Consider the following 21,042-nt stretch of genomic DNA (forward strand, 5'->3'; position numbering starts at 1 on the left):
TGTTGAAGTTGTAGACACATAGAAAAGTTTTATGCAGGTTAAATTCCTCTTTAATAATGTAGAAATTCACATTTTGTTTTGTCATTTCTAGATACAATAAAAGTTTTTTTTGTTGGCATTCTGAATATCTGTAGTGTTTTAAGTCCTTGCCAAACTTTATAGCAAAAAAAGAAAAAAATCTTTAACAATTTAGTTCAGTTTTCTTCTTCTGTTGGTATCAACAACATGCTGATTTCCTGTGAAGGAGAGAAAAAATATCACACTATTAGTTTCCTTGTTGTTTCCATAAGAAATACTCTTATCTGAGGAGTAAGAATCAGCATTGATGATTACTGTTTGCAGCACAGAGGAAGTTTTATTACTTGTAGTAAACTGCTGCCACCTTGTGGCTAACAGATGAACAGCTAATGCAGTAAAAGTTGTTTAGGGTTCCCTTACGACCAGTAGGTTATGTGAAATCACGGATCCCATGAGGGTTATAGGCAGAACCTCTGTTGTTGGCCTACCGACCTAGAATGTTATTAGCTTTGAGATGCTCATGTGGAAAAAAAATCTGTGTCTGCCCATAAATACAGTAAGACTGTATGATTCATTACCATGAATCAACAAGACATGTCGTTTTTTTTTTTTTAAACAAATAGAAAAGCCAATTGCATTGATTTGCATAATTATATCTACAAAAGAATGAAATACTTAGTAAAATCAGCTGCAGTTTTGTTTACTGATAGTAAAATATCTTTATCGAGAACTTTTCAAAACTCAAGTTACAAATCATCTTCATTGCACACAAGGCAGCAAAGTAAAATCAAGAAATTATAAAATCATTAAACTTCATAATAAAACAGATAAAACCAATTTCAGTAAAGTAAGATAAAAGAAAAAAAGAAGAAGGAGTAAATAAGAGAAAAATTCCTGCTGAGTATGAACTCTAGATTCTGTATGTTTAATATTCTTTCATTATCCAGTCATTCACCTTTGCATCCGGTTATTTTCTTCACAAATCCTGAGGGTTTCACACACTGAAGCCCACATTCAGCCTCCGACCCGTCTGCTGTTACATCTCTTTCTTCAGTATGATACTGTAAGAAAACAGACAAAACATGCTCATAGTAAAAACCTCATATAACATGACTGATATTTTATCTCAAGTCTACAGAATGTAATCATACATATTTCACACTTAATACCTTGCTTAGTATAAAAGATATATTTTTACATTTGGATTTCATGTTAGTTTAACACCATAACCATCCTTCTGCACAATTAATTTTCTCCTAAAATCAATTAAGATATAGAACAACACAGATGGATCAAGTTATCACTCAGTGCAGTGACTAACATCAGTGACAAACATACTGTTTGAGAAAACAGAGCACTTTTTCTATCCCATAATTGTGCTCAAGAGTATATTCAAGATGCTTCTGTGTGTGTGTGTCCCTGTTAGCAAGACCACAACTAACATGAGAGAGGATCTGATTCCTTTGGTAATATTTGTTATGTTTCATGCCATGTTGTGTTACATCTTACATTGTTATGTCACACTGAGCTACATTATGTCAAGTCACAGCATGTTGTGTAATATCATATTACAATATGCTACATGATGTGAAAGGGTGGTATGTTGTGTCATGATTTGTTATGTAGCATGACTGACTCACCGCAGTGCTTGATGTGATTGCAAAGATCATTTTATCCCTCTGGACTGTTCAACACTATTAAACACACTCCCTGGTGTCTGTTCCAATGACAAAAGGTGAAAATACAATCAGATATGACAACACACAATGAATATAACTCCCACTGGTTGGTTATCAAGACATGTTGTGTCAAGTCAAGTCACATCATGTCACACTGACAAACATCACTGACCTTTCTGTAGTGTTGGAGTCTGTTGATAAGATCAGCTTAATGCTCCTGTTTGCTGATCGGAGTGCTCATATCGCCCATGCCTCCCTCCATCACCAGCTCCTGATTGATCAGGAAGCACAGTGTTGAGTCTGAATGTCCACTGAATGTCCACTGTTGTTGGCGCTGTATAACTCACTCATGTGCCAGTAAACTGATCAATGGAAGGAAGGATCCCTACAGAAAACACAAACAGGTGAGGAAATGAAATGGGTGCAAATGTGTATATGTGAGCGTATGCAAAAAAAGTATGTGTATACCTGGGGCAGGCCGACAGAGAGTCAGTCGGACCTCAGGGGGCGAAGTCTTAAACAGCTTTAGCACCTTCTACAGAAAGATAAGACAACTATGAACAAGTGTTTATACAGATAACATTATTTCTTGGGGGGGGGGGTTGAAGCTGCAGATAGCTGATATTTTGTACCATAATTTTAAATGTATTGAAAAGACTTTCTGTGGCAAGTAATGACAGAAAATGTATAAACATCAGGTTACTCTCAATAAACTGATTTTCCTGTCAGGGTGTAAAAATCTATAAAACTAAAGAAAAACAATCCCAAATGTTAAAATGGGAGTACAAATACATATTCATGTGAAATGGTGGTCAGAATATTGAACCAGAACTGATCAGTCCTGCAATACTTACACATTCAACTACATCATCTCTATCTATGTCGATAGAGTGAAATTAAACTATTTTGATAACTGTTTTGAGACATTTTTTTTTCAAATGCAAAAACTGTCTGGTTCCAGCTTCTTAAATGTGAATATTTTCTTGTTTCTTTAGTCTCCTATGACAGTAAACTGAATATTTTTGGGTTGTGGAATGTTGGCCCAGACAAAACTAGACATTTTAGATTGCATCTTGGCCTTTGGGAAACTGTGATTGACATTTTTCACCATTTTCTGACATTTTATAGACCAAACAAGTAATGGATTAATCAAGAAAACAATCAACAGATGAGTCAATAATGAAAATAATTGTTAGTTGCAACCCTAATCAGATATGACTGATTGTATAAGTTCAACTCACAGTCATGTACCAAACTAATACATCATGAAATGAAAAGAACAAATTTCCCAGGGTGAATTAAATTCACATGCCCACTAAATTGATTGTGGGACAAATCAAGGATTACCAAGAGATGAATACATATGGATGAGTTAAAGGTAAACTTTTAAATTTAAAATGTGCACATACTGGATAAGACAGCTCCTTGAGCGACTGGCCATTGATGGCCAAAAGTACGTCTCCCTCCTGGATCCTGCCGCTCTGCTGGGCCGGTTGGCCAGGGAAAAGCTGCTTAATCCGGATGAGGCTGCCAAAGTCCCGGGTAGGTGGATCCAGCTCACACATGAGGAAGCTGAAGCCCAGGCCGTTGGCACTCTTGGTCAAAGTCACTTCCTGGGTGTTGTCTGAATGTTTTGGAAGTGGGAGGATGGAGGATGGAGTCCGTAACGGGACAATGAAGCAGATGTAGGGAGGTCAGAATTTGAATTTAATGGAGAAGATAAGGTGGATGGGGACAAATGGAGGGAAGAGGAAGTTTGAGATTTGTGAGGAGGCAGAGAGATGGCACACAAGGGTAGAGCACAATATAAAAATAAGGGAAGAGAGGGAAAAAATGAAGGTGAATTAATAAGAAAATTCATTATACAATGTTTATTATAATAAGATTTATTTTTCTAAGCTTCAAACATATGAGACTGAAAAAGAAAAAACCTAAAATAGATAACTAAAAGTGACAGTTTACAGCTCAGTCAGCCAAATCACATGTAATGCATTACTATGTGAATGCAGACTTTATGCAGATCAAGACCTGACCTTGTCACTCCCCAAAAGGACACAACAAAGTCAACACAGCTGGGATTGGGGAGTGACCACAATAACTATCCCTGACAAAATGAGACTCATAGCCTACAGGTGGATGCTAGGGTGGGGGTGGGGCTTATGAAATGCTATATAAATTGCAGCGGAAGTGCCATCAAGTGAGTGCAAAGGTTACAGGACAGTTTTCAGGTGTGCAATGTGTGCAATGAGGCAACTGGCAAAGCAGTGCCTGTGAGTAGACCATTAATGGGTTTACACTGCCATATAGAAAAGGGTGCGGAGTATGTTACAAAGGAGTAGCAGCAGGCTTGAGTTGTCTGCTGAACTACAGTAGCTTGCTGACTTTGCTTCTTTTAGGTGTACAAGGCCTTTTTGTCACTTTAGTTAAAGCAATATTAAACATGTTGGGGAATATGCTTATTTGCTTTCTTGCAAGAGTAAGACGAAATTTCACTAATTAACACTAATTACAGAATATATCATCAGTTCACTACATAGCCCCATAAAATCTCACCTTGCCATTTTTTAACTTAATTTGTGTACAGAATATAACATGTTTATTAGTGAGCTTTAGGGATGCTCGTAGATTTTGTTACCTTTGGATGGAGCCAGGCTTGCCGTTTCCCTGTTTCTGGTCTTTATGCTAAATTAAGCTAACCAGCTGTTAGCTGTAGCTTCATGTTTACCATATTTGGTATAATCTTCTAAGCTAACTGATAGCAAGAAAGCAAATTTCACAAAATGTCAAAATATTCCTTACAAGCAGGAAACAGTTGGCCTCATTTTACAGTGTTTTGACTAGAGCACAGTCAGTGTTGACTACTGGTAAGGGATGATTTTAAAAGGGTAAGTAGGCCTACATAGTTTTTTTGATTACAACATTTGCCAGTTGAAAATATGAGCAAACCAGATTCTTTTGTTCACTAAATCTACATTTTGTCATCACTGGAAAATGTTTTTTTCATGTGAAGATAAAAAATACTCATTTTAAATTCAAAATAAAGAAATCATTACTTGCATGTCCTCCTCAGCCTGTTGTAGACATAATTAAAGGTAAGAGCAAAAATCAATTATTACACCACTTTGAGAAAAACTAACCACTTCTCATGATGTTAACTTCTAATGGATGGATAAAATGGATGAAACTGTCTCTGTATTATGTTAAAATGAGTGATCTACCTGTTTGATCTTCAGAGAGAGGAGAGAGGGAAGATGACAGATATAGAAGGACAGGCCAGAGGATAAGAGAGGCCAGGGGGATAAGAAGAGGAAGGTCAGGGTCAGCAAAGGAAGATCAGGATGAAGAAGAGGAAGTGTGTGAAAGTTCACCTTCATGCAGTCAGACTAGCCTGGCCGCCTGGTCGGCTATTAAAGCACAAAACAGCTTAGACGGCAGGTTCTCTCACGCAGGTTTTTCCTCAGCAGTGTGAGGTTTTGTGACATTATCTTCTGTCTCTCTGAGGGAACTGCAGATCAATCTATTGGCAAAATTTTCATTCATTATGGGAAGATTGCATGAGCACGAATGCTGTCATACTCACACAGCCGCAAATACTTCTGAGAAGTTTCCAAAAGGAGAATCTGAGCTTTGTTTTGTTTTGTTTTTTTTTGTTGAGACTATTACATGCATTGTTTGTGCTTGATTCAGTAGGTCTGAACCTGAGCTGAGGTCTCCTACCGTTAGTAGAAAAGCTGTAGTCCGTGGGCCGGTCAGGGGCCGTTTGTGGAGGAGTATTAGTGGACGAGGACTTGTTGAGCCTCACTTGGCTGGTAGGTGGACTGATGCTGCCAGTGTCTGCACTTAGAGAAACTCTGGGCAGGTGTATCAACTCCCTCTCCACCACCATGGTTACCACCTGGAGGAGAGGAAAATGGGGGGGAATGGTAAGAAATTGTAAGAAAGCACAGAGAAGATGTGAGTGATGGTGAGGGAAGAACAGGAGAGGACAAGAAAGGAATGAAGAAAAAAACAGAAGAAGAAAAAATAAAAGGGGTAATGGAAGGGTGTGGTTGGCAAGTTAGGAGTTGCAAAGAAGGTCACCACTAGGAGAAATAGGTCATCTTTTGTGTCTAATCGTCAGTCAAATGTTGTTCTTTACCTCCCCAGTTTTAGTCAGACACTCCACAGCCTGCTGGTAGGTGAAACCTTGAAAACTAATCCCATCCACCTCCAACAGTCTGTCATCTGTAACAGGACAAACAGACAGATAAATGATATTTTACACTCATATTTTCTCCCTCTACTTTAAGTGTTTTGTCTCATTTCTACTGTTGGCTTTGTGCTTTGGAAGTGTCAGCTAAATTCCAAAATGTCGACAAAATTTCCAGTCTTAATAAGTGTGGAATTGTAGTGATTAAGTGTTAAATGAAGCGTTGTTTGTTGACACTATTGGAACAGTTATGGCTCTGGGGAAGCTGTTGAAAACAATGATATGAATTATTGTTTTGTTTCTGCCAATTAATCCTGACACGCATGAAATGTGTTTATGCTCTTTGGATGGATGCGATAATTAAATTTTTCAACTGTTGCTCTGTGTGTGTACGTGAACTTTAGACCTAGATGATGTGCCTATTAACCAACATAAGGTGTACCCTACATTGTTTTTCTGCTTTTTTAATGTTTTTTTTTCATCTGAATGTAAGGTGTAATATTGTAGTCATAATTCATACTGAAGCTTGTTAGTTGATTTTGTTTCCCTTGGTCCACTGGGGGAATAACTGAGGCTTTATGTACACTTATAGGGTTTCTTTCTTGGCATTATTGGATGTGATATTTCGTTGTGATACCTGTATGTAGTCGCCCATCTCTCTCAGCAGCCCCTCCTGGAACGAGGCTCTTGATGTAGATTCCTCCATTTGGAAGGTTTGTGTCGACACCTCCCTGAACAATTCATGACAAAGTCTTTTTAGTTCAACTTTCATTCAGAACGTATCTGTGAAATACTGCCGTTGAGGTGGGAAAAAAGGGCTTTAATATATTTAGATTAAGACAGTCATGTTTAATGCAATATTTGTTCCAGTCAGTGGTGTTTCAATTTCCTTCTACTTTACTACTCCGCTACATTTATCTGGCATCTAAAATGACTAGTTACTTTGCAGATTACAAAACATATAATAATCTCATAAAATGTGATGCATTGTTATAGATTAAACTAACCAACAGTATACAAAGTGGTATAAATTGGTTCTACCTCAACTAGCTTCAACATTAAAATGCTTGGAACCATTTTCCAATGAAGCATACCTGATAAAGGGTTTAAAAGTTGTAAGTAATGGATTTATTGATATTAAATAATATATTAAGGCATTATAGATTAATCATAACCCAATAATAGCTAAAACCTTTGGGTTTTCAGGTAGTAAAAATTCATTTTGCTGGTGTATTCTTCTTTGTAAGAGTATTTAGTAATTAGTACTTTAACTTTTGACACTAAAGTGCATTTAGCAGATAATATTTATTTACTTTTACTTAGGACAATTTTGAATGTATTTTTACTTTTACTTAAGTAAATGAATACTGACACTGAAACTGAAAAGCAGCTCATGATGCAGTAGTGAGCAGTGTGAGTAAGATAAACTGGACCAACATTTCTCTCAGTCTCTAATCTTGTCAGACCACAGATCAGATCGCGTGAAAGAGACTTTGTGACCTACTGCTGGAGATGACTTGCTGCACTAATTACCCTCCCTGACTGTTCAGTGTAAATGTTTTCAATCAAATTCTTACATGTAGTTGAGGACACATTAGTTAGACGGATACAGGGTTTTGCAGGCTGATGCCAAAACCACTGCTTTTGGATTAAAAGAATATGTTGTGTAATCACCATGTTCAACATTTGTAAAATTGATTATTTTTATGCTAAAAACAGATACATGATTCATCTTTTCCCCAAAAAATGTTATTCTTGTGATGGTGGAAAGCATCTGAAACTGTGTAGACCATCAAAGGACACAGTAGTTTTTAACTCCAACTGAAGATTTTACATGGAAGTCAGATTTATTAGATTGATTTGTGTGGGTTACTCACTGAGATGCTGATGCCCAGACTTCCTGATATTTTCCTGAGTGCCACAGTGATCTCGTCCGGCCTCACATTGTTCATAGAAGGAGACTGTGGGCAATCATCCTGAAACCAACATGGACAGTAACAACATTCAGTTCAACGCTGTCTCTGTCTGTCTGACTGCGTACACACCTACACACTAATCCATCCATGTATCCAGACTATTGGCAGTATTGAAGAGACAACAGATCAGATATTTACTGTCCCGAAGTACAAAATTACCACAGTAGTGACAAGAATTGTAAGTTAATAATATTTGACAGGATAAAGAAAAAGACTTATGTAGGAGGTACAGTACAATATAACTGATATTCATGTGACCACCTATATGGGGTCTTAAACGTCATTAAAATAATTACAAAAACACCTGAGCTGTTAGGATTCTACCTGTGCACTGACGCGTACTTCTGGGGGGACATGTAGCCTGTTGCTGGTCTTCGGTGTCATCATGACCGAGACGATCTCGTCCAGGTTGTTGTCTCCTGATCTGCCGTCTGTCGGTGAGGTATGTGACTCGTGATTCCTCAACACAGGAGACCGCACACTGTTGGGACTGAGGTGGACTGGGGATAAAAATGACAGATTTGAGTCTGTGATTTAGTAAGTGTTATACTACTTTTTTTTTTACATTTTACTGATTTGTAACAGGTGCATTAGTTGAGTAGCAGATGTGTAGAGGAGTTCTAGGGTCACAACCACATTATTCTCACAGAAATTCAGTAACAACACACACACAGAGCACCTTTTGGCTGTGAGATAATGAGCTGCACCTCCTCAGGGCTGCTCTGCATGACCTCTGCTGCCTCACTGAAGGTGACGCCCTCCAGGCTGATGTGGTTCAGAGAGATCAGACGACCGCCTGAAGGCAAAGGTCACAGTGAAATGGTGCTGGTGTCCAGTGACAGTGTAGCGGTGGAGACCTACATCCCCAACTCTTAACCTCACATGTGACCCTAATCTACTAATCTTCAGATAATTCAACATACATGAGGAGTTTGCTTCAAATTTCCAAAAGAAAGTAATTAAAATGACAGATTAACAAAATGAGCACTAGTATTGATACTGAATCCACATACCTCAAATTTACAAGCCTTTCTAAATGCTGAAAAACTGAAAAAATAACCTAAATATGCACCCCCACCCCCACTCAAAGTCATGTCTCTCAGTTAACTATAGCTAACTATATTTACTTGATTATTGGCTGATGAGGACAAAGTTTGATTTCTATTTGGCAAAGGAATGAACAAACTTCAGTCATACTACATACTGGATTTTTGAGGCCGATACTGATATTTGAAATTTTAAAAAATCCAATAAAGATATATCAGCTGATGCTAATTTTTAAAAACATAAATAATCTTCATACAGATACTAAACAGGACATTGTATAGTTGAAAAATCAACCTGTCTGTGCTCTCTGGTGGACAAACTATATAATGGAGACACTTTTTCTAAATGGCCACAATCCTATTTGGGCATTTCTGTTCCATAATTTCTTACTTGTCAGCCAACATATACACAGATACCATTATATCTGTAAGTTAATAACAGCCAATAATAAAGTAAAACTGTCAATGTGATTCTTTACCTGTCCGTATTCGTCCATCCTTGTCAGCAGGTCCACCAGGCACAATGGAGGCAACAAAAATCCCCAAGTCATAACGCCCCACTGTATCCTCTCCCACTATCACTATACCTGGATGGACACAAACCACAGAGAAGTAAAAATACTTTTCAAATGGAGGGAGAACCTTCCTTAATGCATTGGTTTCCTTTCATATCCCTTCCTGTTTGTTAATCCTGTTTGTCTTTTTGCTCAGAAAGGAAGCCATTAACAATCATTTCCATTCTGTTAAGCTAAAAAAATCCATCTAAAGCATTGATTTTTCCTTAAACATGTCATTAAGTTTTTCCACCAGGAAACACCACTTAAATGCAAACAGTTGTATGAATGTGCACAAAACTGCACTAGCTCATCAAACATAATATCTGCATTAAAACAGCCCTGTCTTAGTGTTTGTAATTAAGTGGCATCAGCTTACCCAGGCCAAGCTTCGGGTCTTTCTTTAAAGAAATGCATATGACTTCTCTCTCAGACGATGATCCCTGTTTAGTTGGGGTTTCTGTGAGACAAAGAGGTACAATATCGCATAAACATTAACTGATATGAAATGTAGTCTTGCCTTTTTTCTTAAACGATGCAGGCACAATGTACTAATAATGAAATCTGATGACCACAAAAATGTTCAGCTGTCACCAGGGTTACAGTCAAGTAGTAGAGCAAAGAACTAAAATGCCTTTGGGAAGCCATTTGTTGATTAGTGGACCTGTAGTTTTACATTGCATATGCAGGCCTTCAGTCAGAGAAGGTGAGCAGAATAGTTGGTCGTACCTCTGGCTGCTGGGGAGCTGGAGTGGGCTTCAGATCCGCTCTTCTGAGAGCAGGCTGGGGAACGCATACCAGTGCTGCTGCGCTGACTGCTGGAGCAGGTGCTGCAGAAGATACACATGAACAAAGTCAATAAAAAAACACAATTCTATCTGCTGTCACTTAATGAAAGCATCAACATGTTCTCTTCTAACCAATGCTTTTGATAGCATGAGCTAGCCTCAGAGGCTTGGCTTTAACTCATGTAAAGTCTGGAATGAGAGTCAGTTGGAGCCAGGGATTTTTTGGAGCCTGCATCTAGTAGCCATCAGTGGCATTACACTAATGTACTTCTGAAATGCAAGACTAGATGCTCCTTCACCTTTACTGCAGTTTAATTGTGCCAAAAACGACAGATTTCATGTGAAATGTGGGGAATATGGGGATATATGAGAACTGATGACTAATGTACCTGTGCTCATTGAGGCTCTGGCGCTGCTGTTTGATGCGGGCCTCAATCCTGGCTGTGACATCGTCACACAGCTTGTTCAAGGACTCGTCCTGAGGTGTGGTCAGACCACTGTCATCTTGCGGTGTCTCAGAACATGAGTAAGACTTGAGCTGGCTGCTCTGAGCACGGCAGACCGCTGCATACTGCACAATGTTCTCCTCTGAAGGGAAAAGAAAGTTCTCTTGAGTGATTAAAATTGTTAGCAAAAAAACACCAAACTGTAGGGTAGGTTTTGATTTTGTCTTTTCTTCTCAGAGGCAGAAAGAGACAAGAAGTCCACAGAAAACTGCAACAATTCTTGTGGAGTTGTACATCTCAAAAATAGGTTTTGGCAATTGTAATTGGTGCAATAACTGACCTGAGACCAGGCTGTGGCTGAGCTGGCGAGAGTTCATTTCATTGTTAAACTTGTGCTGGGATGAACAGAGGTTACACAGGTATTTGGCTATCTTCGACCTCTCTGTGATGAAGGTGTGCTTCTTCTTGCTGCCCCGGCTCTCTATTACAAATTTGCGCCTCTGTAGGAACATCAAGGAAAGAGTTTTAGGGGATAAAAAGGAACACAGAGAAATATCCAATGTCATTACAAACCAGTAGTTTCAGATTTTAGTTTTGGCATCAATTTGATTTGAATTTCTTGGTATGTATTTCGTCCAGAACTACCTGTGAACCGACAAAGCCCGTCCCATTATTCCACTTACATTTGAGGAAATGGTCGCTGTCTCCCTCCAGTAGAAAGCCTGACTGGTGGATCGGCAGCCACCTTTAACCTCGTAGACGATGACTCCTTTGGCACAAACCCCGAGGATAATCTCTCCTTCTAAAGGCTTTTTGTCACGCGTCACTTGGTAGAACAACACTCCGTATTCAGGCAACTGCTGACACACCTACAGGGAGAGAAATATCAAGCCTACGGCACATCACTAGATATTGATTTTTATGATCAAAATTGACTATTTTGCTACCTTGAGGAACTCCAGCTCCGATTCATCGGTGAGCATCTGAGCATTGTTGGTGTGAAGCCGTAGCAGCTCCCCTTGAACATAAGGCAAGGCACGTCTCTCCATCACACTCTTGGAGACATACTGGTCAGGGCGGTAGTAGTTCCTACCGTACACCTAAAAACATTAAGTAGATTTAAGTATTTTATTAATAGAATCAAATCAATGTATTCATATAGAATACATCAGCATGTTTTTAAAGGTGTAACCTGTAACATTTTAATGGAGAATCTCAATTCTGCTTTAAGAGAGAAAACAAATGCACACAAGGAGATAGAGAGAAGTGGTAACATCTTTTTTGTGGCAAAAAGCAACAGGATTTATGAGAAATGTAGTCTTAAAGATACAGTAGCATTTAATCATCATCATCAATCACCAATAATATGAAATAGACGCAGCCACTAAGTCTCCAACATGGACACATTTGTTTCCAGTAATTATACAATTACATTCTACTCAACAACAGTTATTTGTGTTGTTGCCTTTAAAGGGGAACTATAGTAATAATAATGTCTTTTATGGTGGTCAAATCTGAGAAAATAATCCTGATGATGTCACAGTGATGTTATCAGGGTTAAGTAAGGTTTGTAGATTAAACATTTATAACAGACAGACTGACTAAAAAACTGTGGGCGTGAAGTTTGAAAGATGTCAGGCAGGGAGGTTCCAGGGAACGATGCTAGTTGGATGCATTATGGGAAATGTAGGATTCAGTGTTTGTACAAAAAGTCAGGATTTCTCTGCTCCTGCTACATCGATTTTGACCATCCTTTTTGAAAATCTTTCTCTCGTGAGTCATCCAACATTATGGAAGTGCAATGCTAAATTACTTTTTCAACCCATATGGTGACTATTCCTTAAAACTATACATTTAGTTAAAATAGCTTCAGGTGCACAACCTCAGGCATGCAGTCTCCATACTCCGCCTGCAGGGCCAGAGCTCCCAGGTACAGAGCAGTCTCCTCATGGCAGGACAGCCTGTCCTCCAAAAGGTCTTTCCTGAGCTGGAGGTAGTACTGATGGCGGGTCTGTTTGTGCCTGATAGAGAGAGGAGCAAATATTTGAAGGATTCTGGATGATTTCCGCACTTATTTTGTAACCGAGGACTAGTTCTTTTGGTAATGAAAGAAGAAAGAAAGATACTTACAAAAGAAGAGAAATGTCATTGACAAAGAATTTGACCCTGAAGAAAAGGACAAAGGTGGATGTAGGCACTTTCTTCCAGCTATCTGGAGCAACTTTGGAAATCTTGGTGTCGTTATCCACAAAGAAAAACTCATTATCTGACCAGAGAAGAGAGAAGATGTGAGTTGACACATACCATGGGATAATATTGTATGAATTATTAACTACACCGCATCCACTGACTCGCTCACTGACACATCATTTTGAAACCTCTCTGCTTCTTTACCATCAATGTAAGCCAGGCCGAAGTAGAAATGTTCCATTAGGTTGGAGTGAGCCACTATCATGTCAAAGACGTCTCCTCCTCGGGATTTCACCTCACATTTCACCAGGATGGTTTGACCGTTTGGCATCACCACACTCAGCTCTCTCTGTGTGGTTTGAGATTTGCCTTTCTTTGACTGCAACGGAGAGAACAAACAATGGGAGACAGAGTGACAATACTGTTGTAAATTCATTTTAAAAAATGGGAGGGAAATGTGGGGATTAATAAGCATAATACGGTTGGGAACCTGGTGAGGTGTACTTGCAAAGTACAATTTTTATTCAACACAGTTTTGTGTTTGATTGTGGTGTGGCAAAACTCAACAGATGTTTGTTTAGGACAGGTGTTACTTCAAGTAAGTTGTACTACAGTGCTATCATTCTCTGAAACATCAAGATTAGCAGCAATGATGGATGTGGGCAGAGGGATGTCGCAGTGAACTGACACACCTTTACATCAGTGCAGCAAGGTGAACATTAAACCACTAGAGATGAGCAGATTTTATCGAGGTGTTCAGTTACTGTTTAATTAAGTTTGTGTAATTGGAAAAACTTGGCCACTGTTCTTAAAAAGTTGTCAGATTTCTCCTTAATTATCCATGGACATTGGTTTGTAAAAACATTTGTTGTCATTGTGTGGACCCTTGAGGTCTAACAAGCATGTTGAATGTAGAGCTGCAATGATTAGTTGATCAACAGAAAATTAATCTGCAACTATAATCGACTAATAGTGTCAGTCATTATTCAAGCAAAAATGCCAAATATGCTCTGATTTCAGCCTCTAAAACGTGATGATTTGCTGGTTTTTTCTTTGCCATATGAATTTAAACTCTTTAGCCTTTGGACAAAACAAGCAAATTGACTGTGGGCTCTGAGTAATTTTGAATGCTATTTTTTTCCCATATTTTAAAGACCACAATTAATCAAGAAAATAATCTGCAGATAAATTGATGATGAAAATAATTGTTAACTGAATTTCTAGTTTAATGGATTCACTTTTTTTTAACTAACTTTTGTAACTAACTTTTTTTTGAATGTTTCTTGGTGCAATACTGCTGCCAACTGTCATGTTACGTGTCCATCCTCGTGCATGTGCATGATACAAACAAATCCGGGAACCATTCATAAATACATTGCTCCACAGCACTACTAGTGGTCAGAAACTCCACAGTGTAACTTTAAGCATCTAAGACAAGACCAGACTGCCCCTTTTAACTACTGTAAAAGTCATAATCACAGGATTTTATTTCTTTTTTCAACAACTCACCAAGATGGATCCAGGCAGCTCCAAGACAACCAGTGGCTCATCTAACATTCTGATAAACTCAGGACCCATGTCCTGCAACAGAAGACAAGGCAAATGAAAACTGCCTCCATCATAAATTTTTGATGAAAACTGTGATGAGGAATTTGCTTTGTAACTTGCTTTAAAATACATCAATTTGCCACAAGTACCGCATGTTCAAAGAGGAACTGTACAAATGGAAACAATGGCTACCACTGGAGAATAAAAATCAAATTTCATAAAATTTGTAAATACCACCAACATGTAATGTAATATAACATAGTAATCTGACTCACCTTGATTTTCTTCTCATTCAGACTCATAGTGGACTCAAACTGTGTGAGGGATCTGGAGTTGGTTTGTCGACTGCCGTCCATGTACGGACTACAGGGGTTGCGGTTCAGCTGCTGCCAGCTGCCATAACTCTCCCTGTGTCGACCTCCCGGGGGAATCCTGGAGAAAAAAATGAGTTTTCAGTTCTCAGTCTGATGGGAAGCGAGATCTGTCACTCATGAGATGATAGCTTGCCAATCAGACATGAAGCGTTTGATGGCAGTAGTCTGGGATTGCCTCCTGTGGTGGTTTTGTCTTCCCTGCACAATTTCTGTCTCTTTTCTTGTTCTGTTTTCTTTCCCCCATTGTTTTAATCATTTAACCAACAATACGTATGATTTGAATTTCATTCATTCTGAAGTAAACACATATAATTTCATACCCGATGGGCTCAGATGGATAGGACGCTCCTGAGAACGTCCTGGAGATCTTCTTCTTCAGTGCCCACGTTGAGTTGCTAAAAGATCCTCCTGAAAAACATATTGTAATACTTTCATATTTGCCTTGATAAAACATCTAAAAACTTTTTCTCTGTCTGTGTTTTGAATCTGACCAAAAGGGATCTTACTGTGTAATCTGTCTCTGATCATCTGACTGCGATCTGTCAGCTGCGATCCATTTTCCGCCATGGACACATGATCAACCTGCAAAAAGATCACTGTCCAGCTCAAGGAAACAAGCAGGAAGTCATCAGTTAAAGCAAAACCAAAAATCATCAAACCTAACCAGCTGAAATCAACCCTCCACACACATCCCATCCAGTGCCCACTCACTGAGTTTCGGTAGACATCCTCCACCAGCTGCCTGACGAGCCGCTCCGCCGGAGGCAGCATCAAGGTCTTGTGGTGCAGTTCACAGGTCTCTAGTACTGTCAGCAGGTCAGTCCGCCTCACCACTACATCCTCGCACATGCTCAGCAGCAAACCCTCCAGCTCTGCGCTCAGCTGGACCGGCTGGGAAGAACAGGAAGACGGCAAAACGGATGAAGAGCAAGCACTGAGAATGCGTTTGAGAGATTCGAATGTGAGGTAGGAGACAGAGAGGGTGCAAAATACCTGGTTTTGAGGTAGCTGATAATCAATGCACCAATAAAGAGTCATCCCCAGGGAGTACACAAGCATCTGATGGACAGTAGAGACAGAAAATGAGTCAGATATTAGCATTCTAGCTAAAGTTCTATTGTCTTTGGGAATGTGATTTAAATGTTAAATCACACACAATCACGGGAATAATTACAAATCAGGGCACATACATATAATCTCCATATTCTACCGAAGATCTACAGATGATTTTTTGTTTTTACAACCTTTTCAGCTGCAGTCCTGGTGGAGGCAGCGTGGCCCTGCTGGACCTCGGGAGCTGTGAAGGAGGCCACATCTTCATATCGGGCACAGCTCTTAAAGGCCAGACTCCCATTGGCTGACAGTAGCACCGAGCCCGGGCTGAGCACACTGCACATGTTACCTGAACCTAAACAGAGAGCAGAACAGAAACCGGTGACATTTACCAACTCGAAGGATTTGATAAGTTTGCCATTTAGGGAGAGCATATTTTGGTGAAAGACATTAGGGTTATCAAGTAGGCAGCATGTTTTCTTGAATTAAGCTCTCTTAAGCGCAATGGGGGGAGGGTCCAGTGGGAACAAGAGGTTAAATGCTGCCGAAGAAAAGAGCCATGTAGCCAAATAACAGGTGGAACTGGGAGGAAACGGGTGTCGCTGTGTGGTCGGTTACCTTTTTTAGAAATGTCCAGTAAGGCCTCAGTGGTGGCGAGCAGCAGACACCACACCTCATCCTCATCCAGCGGTGAACCCCGGGCCTCCAGCACCTCTGCCAGGGTCACAAACGTACCCATCCTGCTGGGAAACACACACACGACAGAGACATACATGCAGAGCTGCAGACCTTTCCAGTAAAGGAACACCAGTAACAGGATAAATGTAAGCTAATGCTCTATAATCTGTCCTGTCAGATGTCTGTGTTGATTTGAGTTTTAGATATAATTATAAACTACAAAGGAAAGAAGTTGAAGAAGTTGGCTGCTCCAGAAAAAAGACCTGATTCTTTGATTTTCATAGATTGACTTGACAGGAACTTGTTCAGGGAAATAATATGAGGTCTGGTGGCAACTGAACAGATGCCTTACAGTGTCATTTCTCAACAAAGAGGCTGAATCCCCTCATGGACAAGAACACTAGAAGTAAGACACAGTGAGCGTTTAAAGGTCAGAGGTCGGAGTTTCAGACAGACAAGCTTAGAGTATAGTGGAATTAGATCTAATTGGAAACAAATCCAACACTTCGGTTAATTGCTTCACATACGAAGTAATTGTTGCACATATAAACCTGTTGAATGGAGAGCTTCTATGTGATGTAAGGACTTATTAGATTTTCTTTTTCAATTGATTAATCCAGATGAATGACTGAAAGATGCCAACATGACACAGTTTTAGTTTTCAAAGACTGCAAAAAGAGAAACAATGATACACTTGTATATTAAGTCTTTTGTTTGATGATCAGTTTTTTTAAGGTTTCATACAGAATCTCGCACCAGTTTAGAGTCTGGTGGTTAGGCCTGGTGTTGAGCAGTATTAAAGCACTTATGTGCTTACGTTGAGGGATTTCTGAAATGGTAAGTTACCTTGAGAGGCTTCCGGTAATTGAAAATATCCGGTATACTGGTGACAAAACATCATTAGTTCAGGTGAAACCAAGGACTGTAATTCATGCGTGTTGGACATTTTATGTCATCACTATGTATTATCTCACAATTCTACAAATATATTATTAGTATTAGATACTCTTAAATTAGTTAGGGACATTCTTAATAAGTCCTTATTTTTGTCTGGTTTTAAGTGGAAAAAGTTGTAAAGAGCATTTCAGATATTGCTCAAGTAAGGCTTGTTAAATGAAGAGAATACATAAGGATGTATTACTCAGCTATTTCTTTCAGAACTGAGAAAACTTGTGGGTGAGTTGGGTGGGACTTCCTAGCTTCTGTATGAAACAAAATATATGTTTTAAGTATGGCATGGGTGCACACTTTCTACACTTGTTCTTCAGTCAGTTGCCTCAGCCATTACTGTTTCTCACTGATCCTTTTTCTCTGTAATTATCTGACACAGGATAAAAATAGTTGGCATTATAAGCTGTTATGAGGTTAAGAGATGCATGTATGCCAGTAGTCTCAGTAAGCTGCACTGACACCACTACTAGCAAGCATTTAGTGTATTTTTGAATGGTTCATGTAAGAATTAGCATAAATCAGCATACACAAATACCATCACTGAGAAGAAACTGTCAGAGTCCACCTGCATGTACACACCTACATGTCATCAAACTACATTTTGCAACTGGGTCGAATTTGAAACTGTAGGATTACTTTATGGCATGAAGCAGGAGGAAGGTGCTGATCTTCCAAGAGGGCAAATTGAGGTAAAGCTTTCATGATCTTGGACAAATGATCACTTCCATGTTGTAGAGGAGAAAATCTGACTGAGGATATTTTTGCAACATGAGGCCACTGAGGTTTGCTGCAGCTAGCGACACTGATGGCATTGGCATTAGATGAAAGCTGCTGAGAATAACCAGATTACCATGAGGTGTTTACATTGGTTTTAGTAATCTGAGTTTTCATTATTTGTTTGATGATGAGATTAACGTACGGATGCTGGTGCTGTAGCCTCCAGGAAGCATCTTATTATAACTGTCTTATCACTTCTCTGAGGATAAGAGGAGGAAAATGGAAGAATGTTGTTGGTGTTTATTGTCCTTTTTTGCACTGATGGTTTTATGTCTTTAATTTACTTTAATAGAATTAACAATTTTCACTACAACTTTCCGTTCTGATGTTTAGACTCAGTATAGAAATGCTGCTTTGCATCCAGTTAATTCTGACACATGAACACAGTGAAACCCTGACAAGGAGAATCCAGACATGACGCAGTAATTCGATAGATTGCCAAGTAACCCAGCTCTGTTAATCAGGTTATGTGTACTTTGATTTAATTCAAGCGAGATGACCATAGCTGACCTGTTGACATAGTAGCTGCTATAGTCACAAATAATCACATTAGCGAACATATAAATACAAATGATTATACCAAATTGTAACAGCTGATTTGAAATGACTGTCCAATGATAACTGATGTTTAAAGTTCTTGCTTAAACACCTTAAATCATAGTAGAAAAATGACCAAAACTGATGAAGAAACATGATTTTTGGTCGGCTTATAAAGTCCTGGTAGAAAAAAAGAAAAAAATCCTTCAACTAAATCATAACATAACTCATTCCACACACAAAGTATCTATGTTTGTATCACGCTCCACTGCCACTCCCTTCACACAAAACATCTGACAATGATTTCAGTTGGGAATTGAGCAACCAAACACATGTTGACTTGATAAATACTTTCATTTATCAAGAGAACGAGAGAAAGAAAGAGTACACACAGCTCTTTTTCATTTGCCTTCTTACTCAGTGTGTGTGCGTGTGTGTGTGAGAGAGAGAGAGAGAGAGAGAGATGGCTTTGAAGCCTTGCACAATGGCACCCTCTAAGTTATCTCAGATCAATCCTTATATTGTTGATCCCAGTCCCCAGTTGATATATATATATATATATATATAAATAATAAAGAAGAAAAAGCCATTCTTCTCAATGGTAATAAATATAGTTCTAATAGCTCATTCTGTACCTGAGTGGAGTCGTACAACAGCCAGCACTGTGTCTGTAAGCATCTATCTCAAGGCCTACAGGTGGTTTGATGAGTAATATTCACACCACAAACATTACAACTTGTTTTTTTTTTTTTTACATGTAATGTGACCTACCTTATTTCATCCGGTATCTGAAGAGATTCCTCTTAAGTTCCTTCAGACATCCGCCTCTTTGAATCTAATCCTTCCTCTTATGCATTCCCTGCTGCCATTCTACCCCCCTCTCCCTCGTCCGGGTGTTTCTGTCTGTCATGGCAGCCCGTCACATACTGTCATTTCCTCATGACGGATCAATTGTCTCCACAGAAAAGACACATCAGCTCCATAACATAGGTTTCCTCCGGGCTCGCAACTAATGACGTGTTCTTTCTGTGTTTTCCGTCATTTTCAACTATTTTTAGCCTGGAGACATAAGAACATAATTGGATTTGCAGGGCAAGCTAACGGCAGATGGGGCAGCAAAGGACCAATCCATTGCAGGCGGCACTGTGTTAATCTGATGTTTCAACCACAAGTGACACATTAATTGTCCCACTTTCTATTAGTCCCTTACATAGATTACCACACAGGTGATCGACTAATACATGCCGCTCTGAGATTAAATAGATATTATAGAACATGCTACAGGCTTATGCCCCTCTGTCATGAAGATTTTCACTTGTGTAAAAGTAAATAAAAGTGCCATATTGAATGTCAAATGTAATTAAGAATGAATCTGTGGATGGATCATCTGAAGAATTGATATTGATGTAATGTAACATTGATGCATTAACATGTAAACAGTACGTTTTAGGTAAACTAGGCCTTTTATATCCTTTCATGAGCTCCCTTGGTGTTTGTTTCCATTAAAAAACATGCAAAGTAAAAAAGTACAATGGTGAAGGGAAGTAAAAAGTGACATTTGACCTCTGAAATGTGGTATAAAGAACATAAAATCTCCAAAGTCACAGTATCTTGGATGTTGTTTCTGCTTTCTTTCTGTTATGTGCATAAAAAGGTTAAAAAATTGTGTTCCAATTATCTGCAATTTAATAGGTTTTCTTGTCCGCATTCTCACCTGGCAGGGTCAGCCACATCATCTAGAGATGTTTTGTAGCTTAATTAACTTAATTTAGTCCAGCTTTACGCCTCTGTCCCGTTCAGCCCAATATTAAGGATCCGACCTGTAGAACATTTAAAGGCCTGCTTGTCACCTTCTTCTCAAATGGGCTCAAACTTTCTTCATTGTCAAATTTGACACCTATCATCATGCATAAACACATTCAACTCTAGTATGCTTATCTGATTCCTCAAAAACTGGTGCACAGATATCATCTGTATCAGTGACGTAACCCTAAATGAAACATCAGTGGTGGAAGAAATACTCAGTTTCTTTACTTAACTAAAAGTACAAATAAAATTATATAGAAATTCTATATTTAAAATCCTACTTAAGTAAAGGTACAGAAGTATTACCAGCAAAATATGCTATCAAAAGTAAAAGTGCTTGTTCAGGTAAAAATGTGGCCCCTGTGACTGATATATTATATTATATTGTTTTTATAGTTATAAAATGTTCTCAACCTAAGAGTCATGACCCCT

The 21,042-nt window shown here is 39.0% G+C and overlaps 1 protein-coding gene across 4 annotated transcripts; it reads right to left on the reverse strand.

The window, feature by feature from the left end:
* Positions 1 to 27: 27 nt before the first annotated feature.
* frmpd2 (FERM and PDZ domain containing 2) lies at positions 28 to 20,798 on the reverse strand. 4 transcript variants are annotated; one of them, XM_067576638.1, is made up of 31 exons: positions 19,576 to 20,798; positions 16,480 to 16,604; positions 16,053 to 16,216; positions 15,802 to 15,867; positions 15,520 to 15,699; positions 15,315 to 15,390; positions 15,129 to 15,216; positions 14,710 to 14,866; positions 14,396 to 14,467; positions 13,091 to 13,265; positions 12,827 to 12,962; positions 12,579 to 12,717; positions 11,644 to 11,796; positions 11,380 to 11,565; positions 11,037 to 11,196; positions 10,640 to 10,838; positions 10,192 to 10,292; positions 9,842 to 9,922; positions 9,388 to 9,495; positions 8,542 to 8,658; positions 8,187 to 8,362; positions 7,764 to 7,862; positions 6,524 to 6,617; positions 5,836 to 5,921; positions 5,415 to 5,592; positions 3,107 to 3,321; positions 2,166 to 2,232; positions 1,870 to 2,082; positions 1,659 to 1,735; positions 974 to 1,079; positions 28 to 236 (listed from the first exon to the last, which is right to left on the reverse strand). In XM_067576638.1, exons 2-28 carry the CDS (start codon positions 16,598 to 16,600, stop codon positions 2,045 to 2,047), a joined length of 3,432 nt encoding a protein of 1,143 aa, XP_067432739.1. In that variant the 5' UTR covers positions 16,601 to 16,604; positions 19,576 to 20,798; the 3' UTR covers positions 28 to 236; positions 974 to 1,079; positions 1,659 to 1,735; positions 1,870 to 2,044. The 4 variants fall into 4 exon arrangements, with proteins under 4 accessions (XP_067432739.1, XP_067432737.1, XP_067432741.1 ...); XM_067576636.1 differs by lacking the exon at positions 19,576 to 20,798 and having other exon boundaries at positions 16,480 to 18,400; XM_067576640.1 differs by lacking the exons at positions 28 to 236; positions 974 to 1,079; positions 1,659 to 1,735; ... (1 more) ...; positions 2,166 to 2,232; positions 19,576 to 20,798 and having other exon boundaries at positions 3,211 to 5,214; positions 16,480 to 18,400.
* Positions 20,799 to 21,042: the final 244 nt, after the last annotated feature.

The sequence above is a fragment of the Thunnus thynnus genome, chromosome 20 (genome assembly GCF_963924715.1).
Source record: "Thunnus thynnus chromosome 20, fThuThy2.1, whole genome shotgun sequence".
Lineage (NCBI taxonomy): Eukaryota > Metazoa > Chordata > Actinopteri > Scombriformes > Scombridae > Thunnus > Thunnus thynnus.